Source organism: Dipodomys spectabilis, unplaced genomic scaffold (genome assembly GCF_019054845.1).
Source record: "Dipodomys spectabilis isolate Male_0828 unplaced genomic scaffold, ASM1905484v1 ptg000023l, whole genome shotgun sequence".
In the NCBI taxonomy this organism is placed as follows: Eukaryota; Metazoa; Chordata; class Mammalia; order Rodentia; family Heteromyidae; genus Dipodomys; species Dipodomys spectabilis.
The window spans coordinates 5565370-5587269 of NW_024870700.1; the positions used below are offsets into that span (position 1 = coordinate 5565370).

Below are 21900 nucleotides of genomic sequence, written 5' to 3' on the forward strand. Positions count from 1 at the left end.
CTCTTTTTTTTTTTTTTTTTTGGGTCCGGTCGTGGGGCCTGAACTCTGGGCCTGGGCGCTGTCCCTCAGCTCTTCAGCTCAAGGCTAGTGCTCTACCACTTGAGCCACAGCACCACTTCCGGCTTTTTTCTTTTTGCTTATGTGGTGCTGAGGAATCGAACCCAGGGCCTGATGCATGCAAGGCAAGCGCTCTACCACTGAGCCACCTTCCCAGCCCTCTGTGAGACTCTTATCTACAATTAGCCACCAGAAAACCAGAAGTGGCGCTGTGGCTCAAGTGGTAGAGCGCTTGCCTTGAGCTGAAGTGCTGAGGGACCGTGCCCAGGCGGAGAGTTCAAGCCCTGCGATCACCACCACCACTAACAACAAAAGAATACAATTTCAATTCTTAGGTGAATTAGTCAGTCTAATCAGGACACAGAAATGGATAGGTGGGGGCTGGGAAGATGGCTCAGTGGTAGAGCGCTTGCCTTGCATGCCTGAGGCCCTGGGTTCGATTCCTCAGCACCATATAAGTAAAAAGAAAAAAATAGCCGGAAGTGGCACTGTGGCTCAAGTGGTAGAGCGCTAGCCTTGAGCTGAAGAGCTGAGGGACAGCACCCAGGCCCACAGTTCAGGCCCCACGACCGGACCCAAAAAAAAAAAAAAAAAAATGGATAGGTGGAAGTTACAAGCAATGAGGAAATGTAAAGTAAACCAAAAATACAGGAGGAGATCACATAGTCTCTAAGAGGACTTCCTCACAGCTGACCTCAGCTGTGACTGGGCTGTAAACTGGATCTAGGGTTAGGAATTTTTCAGTATCAAGTACTCAGACTCCCAAAGGCTGCTGTTCTCACCATGGAGACAGCCCACTTCCAGTCTATTGAAAATGTATTTGTATTCGGTACTCCAGCTGTTTTTGTCTGGCCATCTCTAAGTCCATTTTATGTTTGTCATTATCTTAAGTCATTCTTTCTGTAGTCACTTTGCAGTCACCTTGGGCTCTAGGAAAGGCAGGTCTGATCAATAACCTGTTCATGACAAAGGTCTAAAACTACCCTTAAAGAATAACAGAGCTGAGCTGAGCAGATCACTCTCAAATGAAGATAATTGCCTATAATGATCAGGCTGCACCCTCGAGGCTGGGGAAATCATCTCAGGAATCTAGAAATGAGATAATGACCAGTCAGGCCACAACTCTAGCAGGGCACCTTTGCTCTGTGCCCTTAATTCTTTCTCTATTTAAAACTAACACTCATGTCTTTACACTGAAGGTGAAGTGTTGTCTTCTGGTGGCATCATGCTATGTATCCTCCTTTCTGTGCTATATTTCTTTCTAATACTTTCCTATCACATTCACTACAGTCTTGTCTTGCTTAAATTCTTCTCTTTGTGGAGACAAGGATTGAGGGTGATGAGCTGCAGCTGACTTTCTGGTAACAAAAATCATGGTAATACTTGAAATAAAAGTTTAAAGAATTGGGCAGGCTGGGTACTGGTGGCTCATGCCTATAGTATTAGCTACTCAGGATGATGAGATCTGAGGAACCTGTGGTTTGTAACTAATCCCTCCAGAAAACTCTGAGAATCTCCAATTAGCCACCGAAAACCCAGAAGTGGAGCTGTGGCTCAAGTGGTAGAGCGCTAGCCTTGAGTAAAAGAACCAGACCTAGACCCTGAGTTCAAGTCTTAGTACACACACCAAATTGGGTGACTAAAATTGCTAGAACCACCGTTAGCAATAGAGATTGCAGGAAAAGCTACCATTCATCTTTGGAGGGACAAAGGAAGAAGTTAGAATTACTGAAACTTTCTTAGAAAGGGGATTGTTGAGGATGAAAAGAAATGGTATAGTGTATAAGGGACTTGGATTTTAGCTAGCATGCCGGTCTTCAGTAGCACTAAGATGGTGAGAGGAGGAACGGTATTGGAGCTGGAGGGAGATTACAGAATGGCTTCTGCAACCTTCATATATAGCATTGGATTTGAGTGGAAAGGATCACTTGAATCTTTGTTGAATAGCTTGACAACTGTAAGTTCTAGGAAGGGCAATGAGGTGTCAGAAAGCACCTGTCTGAGCCTAAGGATCTAAGTGTTTAGAGGACAACACTCATCATGGAGTAATATGGGTCTGGTCTGAGCTCTGCAGGACTGAGCCGCTCCAGCTTGTTACTGGACTTTGGGGATCAATGGCTGGATAATTGTGACTGAAAAAGAGGTAAATCCTAGAACCAAAACAGGGACAGCTGGAATCAGGATGAGCTAGGGTATCACCTCAGACTTCAGAACTAGGCTTTATCACTGGAGCAGAACACAGTAATGCTAGTTAAGTGGTTAAAACTGTTTTCTTTTTTATCAAGAAGGGAAATGAATCCATATGTTTCCTTTGTGAATTCTGAGCATCTTGGATAATCACAGGTAGGGAGAGACTGTGCTGGGTGCCAGTGGCTCATGCTTGTAATCCTAGTTATTCAGGAGGCTGAGAGCTGAGGATTAGGGCCCAGGTAGGAAAGTCTGTAAGACTCTTCTCCAATTAACTACCAAAAAGTCTTAAGTGGAATTGTAGCTCAAGTGGCAGAGTGCCATCTTGAGCAAAAAAGCTTTGGGACAGCACCCAGGCCTGAGTTCATATTCCAGGACCAGGAAAGGGTGGTGGGAGGGAGAGTGGGAGGGAGAGGAAGAGAAGAAGAGGGGGGGGGGGGAGAGAAACAAAAAGGGACAGAGAGGAGGAAAGAAAGAAAGAGAGAAAGGGACAGAGAGGGACAGAAAGAGGGACAGAGACAGAGAGAGGAGAGAGAGAGAGAGGAGCTTCTTAAAAATAAGTCCCTTGGAGTTTTGATGATTCATTGAAAAAAATAGATAAGGGGCTGGGAAGGTGGCTCAGTGGTAGAGCGCTTGCCTTGCATGCCTGAGGCCCTGGGTTCGATTCCTCAGCACCACATAAGCAAAAAGAAAAAAGCCGGAAGTGGCGCTGTGCCTCAAGTGGTAGAGTGCTAGCCTGGATCTGAAGAGCTGAGGGACAGCGCCCAGGCCCAGAGTTTGGGCCCCACGACCGGACCCCCCCCCCCCAAAAAAAAAAAGAAAAAGAAAAAAAGAAAAAAATAAGATAAAAGGTCTCATAGTTTGTGAAACTGGTATCAAAGAGACTTGGGAGTTTTGGATGAAGGAGAAACTATAATGATTGCTTTTGTATTTTTCAATTATGCTATTAGTCTTTTTGTCTGATTTTGGCAAGCCAGACAATAATGAAAGAAAGAATATTCATTATTAAGTCCTAGCACATGAAGGGTCCTCAAGATATTTTCAATAAGTGAATGCATATGTGTCAATGAAAACCAATGAAAAGCAGATTCTTAAAAACCTTATTGTTCTTCTAATTCATGGTATTTAAAAATAGGTGGTAGCAATGGTAGAGCACTTGCCTAGCATGCTCAAGGCTCTGAGTTCCATTCATACTACTAGTAAAAACATTAAGCAGATTATCCTTGAAAGGCAATAAAATCTTTTTTTTTTCCTTTGTCTCCCCATTCACAATACAGACTAGGCACAGACCTGGGCTGAGGTGTATATGGGGTAGGTTTACTCTGCCTCCTCTTTCTATACAATCAGTGTAAGAACACAGCCTGTGATAAGCACCCGGAGGCCAATAATATCTTTTATCAGTAAAAGTGAACCAGTGAATCAGTTTTTCAGAGATGAGATAGAAATGACCACATATCTTTTGAGATCAATGAAAACTCATACTCGAGCTCTATTATCAAAAGGTATCTATATATAAATTTAGGACAAGTATAAAAAATCCTCATGATCTCAGGGAAATCTTCAAGTGTTACGTTTCAATGGCAGGTTTATTATTTAATAAATGCTAATGACAGAGTTTTCATAACACCAGTAAATGTTACAACATCAAATCTCCCTGACTGAATTAAAAAACGACAATCACAACAAGGTTGATGAATTTGGATTGTTTTTTTTTTTTTTTCATGTTTTCTGAGGGTAAGACCAGAGTCCTCACTTGGTCTCCTCTCCGTTCTCCTGTTTATCTTTCATTTTCTTCATCTCTTCTCTGGCCTTGTGTCCTCGGAAAACTGACTGGATTTTGACAGCAGCATTCTCTTCTTTTTCTTTTTCTTCTTCTTCTTCCTCAGGAGACGCCTTCATTAAAAGGAGAGAAAGAGACTTAACGGCTCATATTTTCTATGCCACAAAAATAAATGAATAAATTTAATCAGCTTAGGGATGTAACTGAGATCTGTTGCTTCCTGAATTTCACATATTTGTATATGTACCAAATAGCAAATGCCAAACAACAGAAATTTTGTTTTGTACTGTTTAATGTGTCTCTGCAATAAAAAAAATCAGCTTCTTTTTTTTGTACAAAAAATTCCTATTTAACAGTTTTCTGAGCAATAATATTTTTGAGGAGGAAAACAAGACTTGAAGCACAGTAAGAAATGTTGAAAGATTAGTAAATGTGCTGTTCTGAAATAATCATGATTATATAAGATGGGTTAAAATGTTCCCTTATTGGTTTCTAAATGATTTCTAAAACCAGAATCATACACTGAAGGGTGGAGTGACAAAGAGTAATTAGTTTATCCCAGTAAGGTCAGATTTTAACATGGCTGACCTTGGCATATTTAACTGACTTTTGGCATATCTTTCTTCCTCCTCTATCTTATTCTTTTAAAAAGGTATAATTTACAGACAGCAAAACATAGGGATCCTGAGGTTAACACTGAAAACACACATACATACACACACACAACACTTAATATATCTTTTTATATTTTATAAAGATGATAAATATGCAACAAAAAACAAATACAATTTGTGATGAAAAGTTTAAAGATTTTCTTCACCTTCCCAAATCCTGTTCCTAAGAGATAACCATTATCATGGGTTAAGTGTGTTTGATGCATCTATGTGTGCATGTGCATGTGCATATATATATATATATATATATATATATATATATATATATATATATATATATCCTTCCAAAATTTCTCTACATGCAAAATACATTCATAAAACAATATATATGCATTTTTATTTTAAAAATGAGTTCACATTCAGGATACATTATATATGTGTGTGTGTGTGTGAAAATGTCACATTTAAACCTTATGTGGTGCTGAGGAATCAAACCCAGAGCTCATGCATGCAAGGCAAGCACTCTACCACTGAGCCACCTTCCCAGTGCTGTATCTTTGTTTTCTCTCTCTGTCTGTCTCTGTCTCTCTCCCCCTCTCTCTTCTCCTCTCTCTCTCTCTCTCTCACCTCTGTCTCTCTCTTGGTTGATTGTAGGGCTTGAAGTGGGGGTCTGGGCACTGTTTATGAATTGGTCTTTTGGTCAAAGCTAGTGCTCTACCACTTTGAGTGCCACTTGCAGTTTTCTGGTGGTTCATTGGAGATAAGAGTTTCATAGATTTTCCCACCATGGCTGGCTTTGAACCACAGACCTCAAATCTCAGCCTCCTGAATAGTTAGGATTATAGGCATGAGCTACCAATGCTGGGGCTTGATTTGCTTTTCTATGTTATTATTTTAATGTCTTATTATTTTAAAGACATCATCATATTGAGCTGTACTGATGTACTTTGATTTATTCACTTAGTTTCTTTATAACGGACCCAATGGATTGTTCAATTTCTCCCCCACACTCATTACAAATAAATTAGGGGAAATTATGTTCTTGAATCTTTAAGTGTAAACAGTGTGTTATAGAAGTGTGTTATAAAAAATGATGTATCAAATGGGCAAATAAGTTACTCTCAAACTGGAAATCAATGAGACTGTAACCTCAACTCTCATAAAAACTTGTATAAGGGCACCTATGAAAGAGATAAGAAAATGGTACTTCCTTTCCTTATCCCTGACTTCTCATATATTATGTTAGTATCAGGCTTATTGGGTTGGATTGATAAAATTTTGGGATAACTTGCACATATTACAGGGAAAAATCTATGCTTTGATGGGTGTGAGGTAAGGTATTTTTCAAGGGATATGACGATCTTAGGTGTCAACTATTGGGTAATTAATTGGAATATTAGGATATGAAAAGGACTGAGAAACCTGGCCCTTTTTTTTTTGGTGGTTGTTGTTGGTACAGGGCTTGAACTTTGGGCCTGGGCATTGTCCCTGAGCTCTTTAGCTCAAGGTGAGTGGTCTACCACTTGAGCCACAGCATTACTTCCTGTTTTCTGGTGGTTAATTGGAGAAAGTATCTCATGGACTTTCCTGCCAGGGCTGGCTTTGAATTGTGATACTCAGATCTCAGCCTCCCGAGTAGCTAGGATTACAGGCATGAGCCACCGGCGCCAGGTAAAACCTGGCTTTTGATACTTTCTCATCAGACCTGGTTCTCTGAGTCTGAACTATGAAGAACATTGGCAGTGGCGTTGGTAAATATTTAACAACTGGTCCTCTAGAAAGAAACAGGTTCTGATGTGTAGTGTTCACATTGTTTTAATATTCTCACAATGGCTGACTTCAATCTATTAAAATAGTGCCTCAGCTACTTGGTAAATGGAGACTGAGAGGATAGAAGTTTGAGGCAAAAATCTAAAAAAAAAAAAAAATCCCCAGCCAAAAATCTAAGATTCAATCCATAAACTAAAGCAAAAAAAAAAAAAAGAGGCCTGGGGGTATGAGTCAAATGGTTGAGTGCCTATCTAGCAAGCATGGGACCTGAGATCAAATCTCAGTGTCACAAAAAAATATAATAATATTACTGAATATGGAATTGGTAGAGATGTGCACAGTTATCTCCTGAGTGCTGCTGTTTGCACACTACACTAAATTATAATGCCATTATAATACAGATAGGTAGCAATGTCGACTTCCCATATCTTGATGGCTAGGATGTAGATTAACAATGGAGGAGGGTGTTTTTGTAGAGGGCCCACTTGTATAAGTAAACCACACTGTATGATGTCATTTTAGTTGGCTACTTATAATTCTTTTCAGCTTTTATTTTTCTTTTCTTTGAACCTTTCTATTGTGTAGTGTTGATGAGCAACCATTAGTGAAAAATTCCCAAAGTGGAAGGTGAATCTGAAATATAAGACTACAAGTTGTTCTGTCTGCATTTCCTAATGGGAAGATTTTTCTGTCCATTGACAATCTTGAAAAATAAGATTTTATTTTTAATGGAAGAATGAATTTTTCTTTATAAGAGGTATGGTTGAAAGTGATCTATGTTTATCACTGATATTAACTATAAAGAAAGCAAAATTGCAACTTTAAAAATATGGGCTGAAGGTGGCTCAGTGGTAGAGTGCTTGCCTTGCATACATGAAACCCTGGGTTTGATTCCTCAGCACCACATAAGCAGAAAAAACCAGAAGTGGCGCTGTGGCTCAAGTGGTAGAGCACTAGCCTTGAGCTGAAGAGCTGAGGGACAGTGCCCAGGCCCAGAGTTCAGGCCCCTCGATCGACCAAAAATAAATAAATAAATAAAAATATAGATAATAGGTTGATTCATATTTGGAGTACAATTTTAAACTGAGTAATGATATTCTTTGTAGGAATACAAAAAATATATAGAAAAAATTACATACTAAGGCGGTAGCCCTTTCATCTTCCTTTTTCTCGGATGTTGAGGACATTTCCTGGACAAGGTCACATTTCACAGGTTGTTCTTGGTCCTAGTAAAAGAGGACAGGCCAAACAGATAAATGTTTTTCAGTAGATAATGTTTTGTTCCAGATCAAACTTCTTTGGGTAAATGGAAAATAACTGATGGAGAAGAAGGGGGAATTATATTAATTTTATTTAATTATATATACAATTCCCCTATATTAAATTAAATATATAAAATATATAAATTCTATTAAATTACTATATATTAAATTAAATATATGTCTTTTAACAAAGAAAATATGTTGGAACAAAAGGAAATAAATGAAGGAAACTCAAGGGACTCAAACTATAAACAAATATCGGAAGTCAACATTCTCTCTTCTGCTATTGCACTAAAAACAAACGACTACTATGAATTAGCAAGCCTAATGTGTCACAGTAAAAGTTGGTAAGATGAACTAATAAATTCTGCAAAGAGTATGAAAATGAGATGTCAATGGTTTTTAAAACAGGAATAAATGCCATTGTGTTTTGCAATATGAGGCCAATGAAATTTATGGATTAAAATTATGGATTAAATTTATGGATTAGAAACCAAGTCAATATTAGGGAAAAGGAAGGAGATCGGGGAAGGAGGTAAGAGAAGCAAATGGGGGTGGGGTGGGTGGATAGGTTCAAAATACATTATATATATTCATGTATGAAAATGTCACAATGAAATTCATTTTGTACAATTAGCATACATTAATTAAAGACTAAGTCAAGGAAGTCAGTTTTGCTATAGGGAATGATTTAAGTATAAAGAGAGAAATAAACTGTCAATTTTTTGTGTGTGTGTGTGTGTGTAGCAGTACTGAGGTTTGAACTCTGGCTCAGACTTGTTAGGCAGGGGGCTCTACCATTGAGCCACACATCTAGTACCATGTCTTGCTAGTTATTTTAAAGGATCTTGCTTCTTGCCTGGGTATGCGTTTGGCCTGGGATTTGCTTATTTTTGGCTCCATATAGTTGCTGGGATAACAGGTGTGCACCACTGTGTCTAGCTATGGGTTGAGAAGGATCTTGTCAACTTTTTTCTGCCTTGGCTGGCCTCAGCTTGTGATTCTCTTCTTTATTATTATTTATTTAGACACCAGTCCTGCGGTTTGTACTCAGGGCCTGGGTGCTGGCCCTGAGATTCTTTTTTTCAAAGCTAATGCTCTACCACATGAGCCCAGCTCTACTTCTGGCTTTTTCTGAGTTGTTAATTGGAGAGAAGCGTTTTACAGACTTTCCTGCCCTGGCTGGCTTTGAACAGCTATCATGCAGATCTTACTCTCCTGTGTAGCTAGAATTACAGGTGTGAGCCACCAGCACCCAGTGTGGTTTTCCTATTTTAAGCCTCCCAATTAATGGATTAGCCATGAGACACTGGCACCTGGCAGCTTGGTCAATTTTGACATGGCTATTCAAATCTTCCTCTAAAATAGAGGCAATGCTAATTCACCATTTTTAGAAGAAGAGCTTCTAAAACTCACAGAATGGAAATTTAAGGACATAAAAGTAAATTGAAAAAGATTTTAGAATTGAAAAGAAAAAGAGACTCTGAAATTGCTGTGTGACACAGGGACATAGAACTTTTCAACATTATCCTCTTGATTTCCATAAAACATGAATATATATAAAACATTAATACAGAAATTAGTTAAAATAGAAATAAAATACTTCCATATACACAGGCATAAATGGTTGCAACTTCACTTTTGAACTCATGAACTAAGTGCCAGCTACTTCTACAGGATATTCTCCAAATGTACGGGAGAACATCAAAACCTGAATTTTGAGTTCATTTCTCTTAATTCTACTATCTGTTGGTGTGTTATTAATAACAGAATTGTTTCAGTTGTCTAAAAATAAATAATTTAATACAACCAAAATGTCAATAGTGTTATACAATTATTACTATTGTTATTATTATTATTTTTAGATGGGTCTCACTATGTTGCTCTGGACCTCAATCTCTGAGCTCAACTCTCCTGCCTCAGCTTCTTGAGTAGCTGGGACTACAGAGGAACATCAACAAGCCTGGCTAATGATCTCAATTTTTCTTTTTTGTCAGTCATGGAGCCTGAACTCTGGGCCTGAGAGCTGCCCCTCAGTTCTTCAACTCAAGGCTAGAGCTCTACCACTTGAGCCACATCACCACTTCTGGCTTTTTCTGCTTATGTGGTGCTAAGGAATTGAACCCAGGGCCTCATGTATGCAAGGCAAGTGCTCTACCACTGAGCCACCTTCCCAGCCCATGAAATCCAATTTTAATATACCTATAAATTACTTTGTGGATCTGATCAAAACATAACTTCTAATTTGTAGACCTAGAGTGGAGCCTGAGACTTTAATTTCCATCAAGTTCCCAGTTGATACCAATGATGCTGGTCCTACATAACTGTGCTTAATCAGTCTTTCTCATCTGAACAACAGAACATAGAGAGAATGTCTTGAACTTTCTCAACTCTCCTAAGGTCTGTATGGCTACTAAGGAAAGACACTGACGTCTCACACATGTAATAACAGGTACCTTCAATTTAAGGTTTGAATTTTTTTGAGGAATCTTGCTTTCTTTGAAAATACTCCTAAATGAGAAAAATAAGTTCTGTCTTTTCTGAACAGATTAGTTTTATAGAGAAGATTATATAAATCTTTCATTCTAATTTGTCTTCTGTAGCACATGATCAAATAATTGGACTAAGTGTTTGATGATATATCATTCATTAACTCAGAAGTTGTTTAGAACTTGTTCTTGCTAAACATTGTGGTGCTAAAAATGTGAATAAAAGATGCAGTAATTGTTCTATAACTTTTAAGTATCTTGTTAATCAGTTAAATTTAAGCAAAATATCGGTACTCAATTCAGATACTTGGGAAAGTAATTTCTCATTGGAAAAAGCACAATAAAAAAGTTTTAATAAGTTATTGTTAATGCCTCATGCATTCCTCACAATTCTAGACAGATCCTAGTAATCTCTGGTACACAGGAAAATAAAAAGCTAAATTCACTAGCTTCACAGGACTATACCTTGAATGCATGGTTGTTATAGAAGCGGTCGTCTAACTTAGCCCCCCATTCTGCTGGATCAAAGTTGGTTTCTAGATAATAAAAATATAATAATTTCAGACTTAGAGTTCACTAAAATCAATCTATAAGAATAACACAAAAAAGTTCCTCTTTTCAAATCATGGGTTCTTAACTGACAGTTGAAAATCTGACTGTCAATTATACAGAGCAGACAAAAGCAGGAATCATTAGTGATATTATAAAAGCACTAGAAATGTATTTTGCCTTTATAAAATTCATAACAAAATGTGAGAAAGAACAAATGTCAATACTGAAAAATAAACATTGACACTTTCATACATATACTAGCAAACACAGGAAAGTGTATAAAGTCAATGTTAAATAGTCAGGAGTTTTGGGAAGGAGGCACATTAAATAGACAGTTGGCAGGAAGAAGTATTTACATTTAAGCAGAATTTTTCTGTAACTTTTCATTTATGACAAATTTCAAGCATGAAATGCATGGAAATAGCATACTGAAATCCCTTTGTATAACATATGCTAATAAAAAAGAAATTTCTAACCTAAAGTAGAAATAGTAAAATAAACTTATGCATATTATTTAGATTATATAATTAGCAACTCTTCAGATTACTTTCCCACCATTTCTGATTATTTTCAGGCTAGCCTTTCAGGAATCCTGTTATTTTATCTACAAATATATCTTTCAGTATGTACCTCTAAAATATGGACTCTTTAAATGTAAGCATGACACCATAATTATACCTAAAAATATAATTCCTTAATACTGTTCTGTCAACTCTCCAATTTCTTCCATTGTCTATTTCTTAGTCTTTTTTTTTTTTTTTTTTTGGTCATGGGGCCTGAAGTCTGGGCTTGGGTGCTGTCCTCAACTCTTCAGCTCAAGGCCAGCGTTCTACCACTTGAGCCTCAGCATCACTTCTGGCTTATTCTGCTTATGTGATGCTGAGGAATGGAACCCAGGGCCTCATACATGCAAAGCAAGCACTCTACCACTGAGCCACCTTCCCAGACCCTATTTCTAAGTCTTTTTGTTGATTCAGATTAGACCCATGGTTCTGGGTATTCAGAGATGCTCAACAATATTGTGTTAGTTATAATTTTGAGGTTTTTGAAGGTATCTTTTTTTTTTCCAGTTCTGGAGCGCAAACCCAAAGGGCCTTATATATGTTAGGCAAACAGTCTACCACTGAGCTACATCCCCAGTCCTGAAATGTATTTTCTTTTAAGAGAAAACATATCAAGAGGTTGCACAGACATTTTTCAATTCCAATTTAGGCTTATAGGATTTTATTAACCTCTTCCATTTTTATAACTGTATGCTATTTTTCCTTAAACTAAAAATCTTATTCCTGCTAACACAGGTAGTTACTTGTTTTTGTCCATAATACATAAAAACAATTCTGGAATAAACCTCAGGTTAATCCACTATTACTAAACCATATATTTGAGGAATCAAGTTAAAAAGAGAAATCCTTATTTAGCTCATAGTTTTGGAGGTTTTAGTCCAAGACCAATTGGCCCTGGTTTTGGGGTCTGTAGTTTCAGAGTACAATATGGTAGGAGCGTATGTGGAGGGAGACATTTGCTTCATTTCCAAGTGTGAGAAAGGAAAAGGGAGAAGGAGAGGGAGAGAAAGGAGAGAAAGAAAGGGAGATGGAGAGGGTGAAAGGGAGAGGGTGTGTAACATATAGAATTGTTTTGTTTCCTCATCTTTATCTCAGTATTTTATACGAAATCCACTTTTCCCCTAGCACTTTGAGATACCATTTATATTATATACTAACATATCTCCTGTTCCCAAAACTTAAGGCCAATAATAACTTATAGAATGGGCTCATAGGTGGAGCTACCATGTACAAGGTCCTGGTTTGATCTTTAGCACCATATAAAATAAAATTACTTATGAAGAATGATGGGAAGTGAGTTATTACATTGTGTGGGAGGCTAGGCTATTAGTCTGTAATGATTGCTTTTGCCTTTTTGGAGAGACTAAAATTTGATGTTTCTATTAGTTTGATAATTCACCTTTGGTTGACATGAGTAGAAGTGGATGTGGTGTTTAAAACTGTTTCAGATGGTTTACCCCTTTTTTATCAGTGAAGAGCTAGTATCCTGAGACCATTAATCTGAATCATCAATTGCTTTTATTACTGTGATCCGGTAACAATGACTCAAATGTTTTTGTAATAGTATGTTCCTGAGTTCTAAAATTAAACAAATGACTAAAATTTTTTTACTGCATGAACTTGTAAAATTAATGTTATAATAACAAAATTAATGCTCATGGTAGTTCATCTCTTTTCCCAAAGGATTTCTCTTCCCTTAAATATAATTTACCAACTGTTTTCAGTAGAAAAGCTTCAGATTGTGCATCTATATTCACCCTGACTGGATATGGAAAAGACCAGCAACAGGAAATGGGTAGGAACTGAGTTCTGTAGGGCAGAGCAAAGGCAATGGGTGGAGCGGTACCTGTGTGCTATGAGAGCTGTTTTTAAATTCAAGCCCTTTGCTAGATCTTCCCTCTGTAAAGTGATTTACAATGTAAAGTCTGTTTGCTTTTTGCTCCTCCTATTCACATTTACCCCTCTACTGACATTCTATAATCAATAATAATATTTTATACATAATGGTTGTTCTTTCAAGAGGAGGTTATTTATTTTGAGGCACTGGGGAATTGAACCTAGGCCTTGCATATGCTTAATTTATGTTTTACCGCTGAGCTATATTCCTAACCCAAGAGTAGGTTTTAATATAAATTTATAGCTCTAATAATCCTTTTTTTTTGGTCAGTCGTGGGGCTTGAACACTGGACCTATATGCTGTTCCTTAGCTCTTCAGCTCTAGGCTCTACCACCTGAGGCACAGTGCCACTTCCGGTTTCTGGTAGTTTATTGGAAATAAAAGTCTTATGGACTTTCCTGCCAGGGCTGGCTTTGAATTGTGATCCTTAGATCTCAGCCTCCTGAGTAGCTAGGATTACAGGCATGAGCCACGGGTGCCCAGTAATAATCTTCTTTTGACCACTTGAGGAGGTCTGATTTGATAAGAGATTTTAAGGAAATAAAGGAACTTTAACTTTCAATCAGAGTTACTATTAGCATGTATTTTAAATTTTTGTAGAGGCTGGGATTTTTGAGAGTATAAAGAATACAAATTACCTCCTCCAAGTTTGGCAGTTCATTTTTCAAAGCAGTTTGTCTTTATTGAAGAACAAGTTTCATATACTCTAGTGAATTCTAATTTATTTAATCTAAGGAGTGAATTATTTTTATAACACTTATAATACTTTCAAATCAGAAGAATCAAAATTTATAGAAAGCTGAAAATTATCTTCTGAGGAAGAACAGACTATCAACTATTGGGGATGATTAGAACAAGCTGTTGGGAAGTGAAAGTTTATACTGTACCATCTTTTGAAGTTCCATTCTGTATCCATGAAGAAGTCTGAGGAATTAACTGGCAATCTCAAATAATGTAAAACTACTTGAAGGCATCCAAAAAGCACACATCATTTCACATAGCAAGCTACCTGCTTAATAAAGACTTTCTGTAAAATGAAGATGGTCGGTCAATTTTATTATCATAATCAAATACTCTTAGACAATGGCTATTTCTTTTTTTTTTTTTTAAAGCTTACTCTCTCTTTTCTCTAGAAGGTTCTCAAAATATGCTGCTGCAAAAGCTGGTATATTTTCAGGTTGCTCCCTCAGAATCTCTCGGGTCAGCCCTTCAAGAAGATTCCCAAATCCTTGTGGAATTCGGTAGTGGGTGTTGGAGAATGGAATCGACATCTCCTTAGGAAGAATTGCTTATGGTACCTAGAGTCATCAAAAAGTACTGACTTTATAATTGATTTTAATATAATCACAATTATGTCAATTTATTTGGCATACCCCAACCTTCTGGGCTTCAACTTTTTTTTTTCATTCACACCACTCCAGTGCACTCACTTCTTCCAGTGAAATTTGAATTATCCATCATGAATTAGATTACAAATTCGATTGGTCAAATCAATGAAAGAAAGTTCACAAACCAAAACTTTCCACTATGACCCTAAGTACTTTTTCTTTCTGTCCTTCTGTCTTACTGTTCTTAAAAGGTGAGGTAGTTTATCCCATGACGATTTAGGCAGAACTTTTGAAAAGCTAGCTTAACTGAATTCATTGCCAATCGCTAAGGCTCTGTTAAAGGTCCAACGACAATGAAAAACGAGTCCTCAGTTCTCGAAATCAGTCTGACTCGTTGAAGTTTCACCCTGTCTTCAACTGCCACTTTGGAAACACGACCTGTAATGGCTCTAAAAGTACCTCTGAACTCTGGAAGGGGGTAGAGGAGGGGATGGGTGTGATGGTTTTAAAAAGTCCTTAGAGGATTGGAGGATTGTTAGTATTTTTCGGGTTTTTGCTTTGCCAGGCTTCCTCCTTCCACGGTGGAATACAAGCGGGCTGGGCTCCTGGGTAAAAAGCCTCTTCTGGGAGCGGCCTGTTTGTGAGCGCGTCAATGCGGGAATAAAGGAGGAGGCCGGGTGGGGGGTCCGGGTTGGAGGAGGGGGCTGTTTCCACGAGGCCTAATCTGTGTGGCGGGGCTGGTCCCCCCCCCCATCTTTTCTTTGAAGAGACGGGAGATGAGGCATTGACTCATTCCCGGGTTGTGAAAAGCACTGGGGAGACCCTGAACCGAGCTGGGGGGCGGGAGGCGGGAGGGGGTGCGGACATGAGTCAAACCGTGGGCCGGACGTCCAGGACCCGAGGGGCTCCAGCGGCCCGGGTTCCCACTCGGCTCCAGGCTGCCCAGGGCTGTCGGGGAGGCCGAGAGCAGGTGAAGCGGCCAGAAAAGGCGAGGCTCGGCGGTGGGAGAGGAAGTTTGGGGGTGGGGAAAAACCGCCTCACCTCGCCTTTCTCTCTGAGGTAGTGCCGATGGGATGGTTCCGCCTGTTTTTTCTCGTTGCTGGGTAACCGTTTAAAAAAAAAAAAAAACACAAACTACGGCGGCCGAGAAGGAGAGAGTCGCCGCCGGGCTTGGCGGCGGCGGCGGATGGTTTCGAGGACTGAAGGGCCTGGAGAGGGTGTGGCCTGTCTTGTGGGCCCCGCCCCGGCTCCGCCCTAGCCCCGCCCCGTCCCGCCCCCCGCCGAGGTGCTGGCTGGAGGACGGCGGGGTGGGTGACGAAGTCTTCCGCCGGCATGTTGGCCCCGGGCTTTGCTTTGGGGCTGGTGCTGCCATTACTGCTGTGGGTCGGCATACATTCAGGTGAGCGGCCTGGCTCGGCCGGACCCCGGCCCCTCACACGCGCCGCCGTTTCGGTGGAGCCGTGTCCTCTTTGCAGCTCTGACCCCACCCGGGGTCAGGAGCGGTCGCCTTTGACCCGGGCCTGTAGTGCAGGTGTTTGCTGGGCCCACCCCTCTTCCTGCACTCCCGCGTCCCCGTCCTTCACTTGCAGCTTTGTGGGGATGTTGGGAGTCGGGGGTGGGAAGCTAAATGTGCCCAGACGGAGGCCTTCGGGGTATGAAGCTGAAGCTCCCAGGGAAAGGGGGCGAAACTAGTTAGGTAATATTTGGAAACAGGTGACTGAGTCATCCCAAACATTTCAGCGTCTGCCCCCTCAGCGGTGCCCGTGCGCATCGGGATCCGTTCCTTGAGGGAATTAAGTTTTACTCGTCTAAGTGGTTATTAGGGCGAAGGAATACAGCCCCCTCATTAGCTCGGAATAAGTGGAGGCTCAGCTTTGATTGCTGCTGCAGCTGAACAGACATTGGTGGTGGGATAATGTTGCGTGGCCTTGGGGAGGGGACCGCCTCAGAGTGGCTCCTGTGCCAGGTCAGAGCACACCATTTGAATGCCCTAGGCTACCTGCTCTAGGTCACAGCCTGGAGAAACCGGAAGACAGAATCTGTTCATGCTGAGTAATAATGTAAGACTTCCTCTTCCCCATTCTTCTTATTCAATACGCTCAAAGAGTTGACCCCACAAGATCCTTGTTAAGCAATGAAAGTTGGGTGAGCACTGGTGGCTCATGCCTGTAATCAGAAGGCTATTCAGAACGCTGGGATCATCTGAGGGTCATGGTTCCTAAGGAGACTAGGCAGGAAAGTCCATGATGTGGAAGTGTGGCTCAAGTGTCAGAGCACCATCCTAGAGTAGAAAAAGCTCAGGGACAAGGCCCAGGTCCTGAGCTCAAGATCCAGTACACATACACGCACGTGTGCGTGCGCACACACACACACTCACACCACACAGGAATAGTCACTATTTTAGTAGTTTTTCTGGTAAAGGCCATTATCTTTAATATCAATATTTTATCACTACCTTCGTTAAACTTTTTCATTAACTCATTTTTTGCAGTAAATTTCTCTTCTTACTAGGTTACATACCCTGTCTTTCCTTTAAATCACCCCCATGTTTGCTCATATTTATCTTATTTCAGATGTACTGAATTACATGTAACAATAAAGTAATGAAATAACTCATAAGCTTAGCACTCAGACTGAGAACTAGAATCTTGAGTTTTATTGAGACTACCAACCTACTCCTACCTCAGTGCATCAGGCAGGTGCCTGCCACAGGGAAACACTGTCCTAAAATTTAGTTAGTCCCTAGTTACGAAGGTCTCTTCCATCACTCATTCTTGTTTTCTACTCTAGTTCCCAAATGAAGGTACAAATTAAAGATCTCAAAAAATTCAAAATGTTAAATTGACATGTTGAATTGAACCCTAATTACTTACAGATAATATATTTTTTACACTAAGATGTTAAATGTGTCTCGTGTGTGATACAGGCACTTACTTGTCTCACTGTCTTTTTTTTTTGTCCATTGCTCAATTCCTTAGTAATATTCTACTGTCTAATCAGCTTGAAATTTGAGCTTTATAAAGACAGGGCATTTTTTTTTTTTTTGGTTTACCATCAGGACTGACCTGCTGTAAAGTCAAAAGTTACAAGAACTGTGGAATCAGATGACTTTATTTGTAATCCTCTCATAATCTACTTTGTGACTTGAAGCACGTTGAAGAAGCCTAATGTCTGCAGTACTTTTTGCACTAGGACTATCATAGTAAGCTTCCTGCTAGCAAGGATTTTTTTTTTGGGGGGGGGGTCCGGTCATGGGGCCTGAACTCTGGTCCTGGGCGCTGCCTCTCAGCTCTTCAGCTCAAGGCTAGCGCTCTACCACTTGAGCCACAGCGCCACTTCGAGCTTTTTCTGCTTATGTGGTGCTGAGGAATCGAACCCAGGGCCTCAGGCATGCAAGGCAAGCGCCCTACCACTGACCCACCCTCCCAGCCCAGCAAGGATTTTTTTTTCCAGTCCTGGGCTTGAACTCAAGGCCTGGGCACTGTCTCTGAGCTTCTTTTGCTCAAGGCTAGCACTCTACCACTTGAGCCACAGCGCCACTTCCAGCTTTTTCTGTGTATGTGGTACTGAGGAATTGAACCCAGGGCTTCATGCATGCTAGGCAAGCACTCTACCACTAAGCCATACTTCCAGCCCCTAGCAAGAATTTTTATCTACAGTTATTTATTCTTGCTTTTTTTCTTTCCCTCACTGTTAATATCCTTGATATTTAAATAGTACTTGGCACTACATCAATAAAAGATTATTTCTTGAATCAATCAATGACTATGCAGTGTGTGTGTGTATATGTGTCTCTGTCTGTCTGTGTGTGCGTGTGTGTGCATGGGCACAAGCTTACTGGGGCTTGAACTCAGCGCTGGCGCTGTGTGCTCAGCCTTTTTGCTCACATTCTACTGTTTGAGCTATATCTTTAGCCCTCCTGAATAGACAGGCTTACAGCTCTCAGCTTTCTGCAATGTATTTTTTGAAAATGGCTTGATCTACTTGGGTTTTAGTATCTTGATCAGTAATATGACTTTGCCATCATTATAAAGTTTCTTTCCATCTCTTAAATTCTTTAGCCCAGAATTAAAGCTATGCATAAAATGGTCCAGAAAATGCATTTGATGAGTACAGACTGGCTTGAAAAGGCTTATTTTCCCAGCCTATGGGCTACTGGCTGCACACACAAATATGCAGGCAGCAGCTGTTTTCTTCACTCCATTCTTCCACTCCCACCCTCTCTCTACTTAGATCTTATTTATGCCTTTGATTTTCGGTTTTCGGCTTCCATATGAAGCCCCTTCCAAGACAGGGTCCTCCCACATACGTTGCCTCCTCCTTCTCCCTGCAGGCTGCCAACCTGCTTATGCAATTCTAGGGTGTTATGGTCTTAGTGAGTACTTTGCTCATGGTAGCTGTGCATCTCCAGCCTCGTAGGCCTTCTGGTGATCTTTGATTGTCATGTGGGTTGCATTACTGAAGTAGCTTCTCAGAGAGAAAGAAAGTGAAAGCTTTTTCAAGATCTGGCTATTATTCGAAGAGTAGCATAAGTAGGCCACCAAGCTTGTGAGGAGACCCCGTTAGATGTACTGCCCTATTAAGTATAGCCTAAGGAACCCACCATCATCTCTATCATTCAGGGAGGGAAATGTCAGCCTTGTTAAGTTTCGAATCTCTTTCCTGCCAATAATTTTTCTTTAAAAATCTTTAAAAAAGAAACCCTTAATTTTATATTAAAAAATTCTTATTTTTTTTTTTGGGGGGGGTCTGTTCAAACAAATGGGGACATGTAATTTTCCTTGTTAAATTTTGATGAGCTCATTGAGGTCATGTAGATTGATGCTTGTTATTAAAAATACTTTGATATAGACTGGAAGTTAAAAATAGGAATGATCTTGTTAAAGTAAGCTCTTATTCAGTCTTGTTAGTGAATCTCTAGAAGTTTCAAATGTGCTGCTGCTTTTCTTTTTGTATAATTGAGCTTGTGAGAGGGTAAAATTGTGACAGAAGATCCTTCCTCAGACATTTTGACCTTCTTTTTCTCACTGACCTTAGTTTTGTATTTTTATTTATCCCTACGTGCCTAAGAAGGAAGGATATATATTATAGATATTCACAAATGTGGCATAGTGGGTCATCCCCAAAAGGGGGGATTATTTAAAGGAAATTAACATGGATAGAATGGAAAGAGAGGATTGAGAGGAGAAAATATTAGATAAGCTGTGTTGGAGGGAGAGAGGCATGCTTTTTTATTTCCTCCTAGCTAGTTGGAGTAGGCGTGGTAATGGAAAGTCAAGGAAGTAAGGGTTTATTTTTCTCATAAAAGCCATCTGTGGGGAGCTGGGAAGGTGGTTCAGTGATAGAGTGCTAGCCTTAAGCTGAAGAGCTGAGGGACCAGGTCCAGAGTTCAAGCCCCAAGACCAAAAAACAAAACAAAAACCCATCTGTGGGGTGTGTAGAAGGTGTATTTTCATTATTAGAAGGGAAAAAATGTTATGGATGCGAGCAAGGATCAAGAGCTCTGAAAAGGTGGGAAGGAGTCTGATGGCTCTAGGCTTTTGAGTTTTCCTTAATTGTCATCTTGTATTGTACTATGATGCTTGTTATTGGAAACTGTTTTGTTATGTTGCTTACTTAATTAAGAGGAGTAAGTTTTAGAAGATTAAAAGGGCTGAGTATACTCAATTAAAAAAAATAGAAGCTGTTTTCCTTGCTATTTTACCAGATGCAGTTGGTGTTGAATCTCCCTAAAGATACTCCCCTATGTGTTTGCTAAATTTTTTAGGTGTTGGTTTTCACTTTGCTTCATACTTCGATAGTTACATGGTGCTGCAGAAAGAGCCTGCTGGGGCAGTGATATGGGGCTATGGAATACCTGGAGCCATGGTCACTGTGACCTTGTTCCATGATGAGGAAGCCATCATGACAAAAGTGACCAGTGTGAAAGGTAAGACAGTCCACCTCTATTTAGCTATTGTCTTCTTCTGCCATCTGCTGGACTATCTGAAAATGAATGGTTATGCTCCATTCGTTTGGCCATGCATGCATGCATCCATCCATCTATAAAAGTTAATTGAGTAATTACTATGTGCTAGGTGGCAAGGATAGCATAAAGAATAATAAGGCTTAGTCAAAGTCTCTGTTGCCAAGGAGTTCATTGAACAATACAAATAGACACTAATGAGGACTGGGAGGTTAGCTCAAAGGGTAGAGTGCATATCTAGCAAGTAGATAGACTAAGTCAGATAGTCATGTGGATAAAAGTTATGGATGAAGGTGTCATAGGATACAGAAAGGAAATATGTAATTCAGGTTGGGAAAAGGAAAATTCGAGATGAAGCATATAAAATCAAGGAAATGTAGAGGTATGGTTAAGAACCTTGGCTCTGGGATCAGGTCCTGACTCTTGTCATTTAATGGCTGTATAATCTTGGACATGTTATTAAACATTTCTGTGTCATAGTTTCTTCATATGTAAAATGGAGATGGTCCTAATACTAATAAGATTCTTTTTCTTCTTCTTCTTAAGTGAATTATTAGGTGACATATGTAAAGTACTTGGAACAATTCTGGCACACACTAAGTGCTTCATGAGTTTTAGCACTAATGATTATTACTAATAGAATTATTGTTGTACTCAGTTACTCAAATATTTATTGAGTGCCTACTACTGTGGCAGATTTGTGTTTAGGTATTGGTGGCATGGTGATGAACAAAAAAGATGTGGTCTCTCCCCTAATAACTCCTGCAGATTAAGGAAGGAGAAAGGAAAATAATACAATTAATGCAATTATAATTAAGTGTGATTACTGCCATCATGTTGAAAGACAGAGTATATGGGAATCCTTAGTAGAGTAGTAGGGATAATGAATTTAGTCTAAGGCTGGTTTTGAAAGATGAGTAGGGGCAACAGGTAGAGGAAACAGCCAAAGGCATGGAGGCAGGAGAAATGTCAGCCAAGGGCTGGGAAGGTGGCTCCGTGGTAGAGCGCTTGCCTTGCATGCCTGAGGCCCTGGGTTCGATTACTCAGCACCACATAAGCAAAAGGAAAAAAGCCGGAAGTGGTGCTGTGGCGCTAACCTTGAGCTGAAGAGCTGAGGGACAGCGCCCAGGCCCAGAGTTCAGGCCCACGACTGGACCCCCCCCCCCCAAAAAAAAAAAAAAACAAAAAGAAGAAATGTCAGCCAAGTGGGTTGATCCTGGAACTTTGAATAAGCAACTGTGGTGGATGACAGGAGATAAAGTCATCTCCTGGCAAGGTAGGGAGGCCTTTTTACCCCTTGGCTAGTAAGAGTATATCTTGATAGATTTTCAGCAGCCAAATCATATGATCAGACTGATACTTTAGAATGGTCACTTTGATAGCATAGTAAAAGATAGATTGTAAGTCATAAGATAGGGATGGGGTAATGCAGTTTG

General features: G+C 40.0%; 2 protein-coding genes and 1 non-coding gene across 3 annotated transcripts in view; 1 reads left to right on the forward strand and 2 right to left on the reverse strand.

Moving 5' to 3' along the window:
• Positions 1 to 3496: 3496 nt before the first annotated feature.
• Positions 3497 to 3627, reverse strand: LOC122104232. The gene has a single exon (XR_006146897.1). It is a non-coding gene; the product is annotated as a small nucleolar RNA SNORA51 (small nucleolar RNA).
• Positions 3628 to 3880: 253 nt separating this feature from the next.
• On the reverse strand, positions 3881 to 15660 carry Spa17 (sperm autoantigenic protein 17). Its single transcript, XM_042674911.1, has 5 exons — positions 15541 to 15660; positions 14289 to 14469; positions 10625 to 10695; positions 7548 to 7634; positions 3881 to 4137 (listed from the first exon to the last, which is right to left on the reverse strand). The coding sequence occupies exons 2-5, from the start codon at positions 14440 to 14442 to the stop codon at positions 3994 to 3996; spliced, it is 456 nt and encodes a 151-aa protein (XP_042530845.1). The 5' UTR covers positions 14443 to 14469; positions 15541 to 15660; the 3' UTR covers positions 3881 to 3993.
• A 127-nt stretch (positions 15661 to 15787) lies between these two features.
• The window catches only part of Siae (sialic acid acetylesterase), a 36712-nt gene continuing 30599 nt past the window's right edge, over positions 15788 to 21900 (forward strand). Inside the window, exons 1-2 of the mRNA XM_042674825.1 lie at positions 15788 to 15898; positions 20267 to 20428. Of these exons, the coding sequence (XP_042530759.1) occupies positions 15832 to 15898; positions 20267 to 20428 (229 nt within the window). The 5' untranslated portion in view covers positions 15788 to 15831. The remainder of the gene's footprint in view (positions 15899 to 20266; positions 20429 to 21900) is intronic.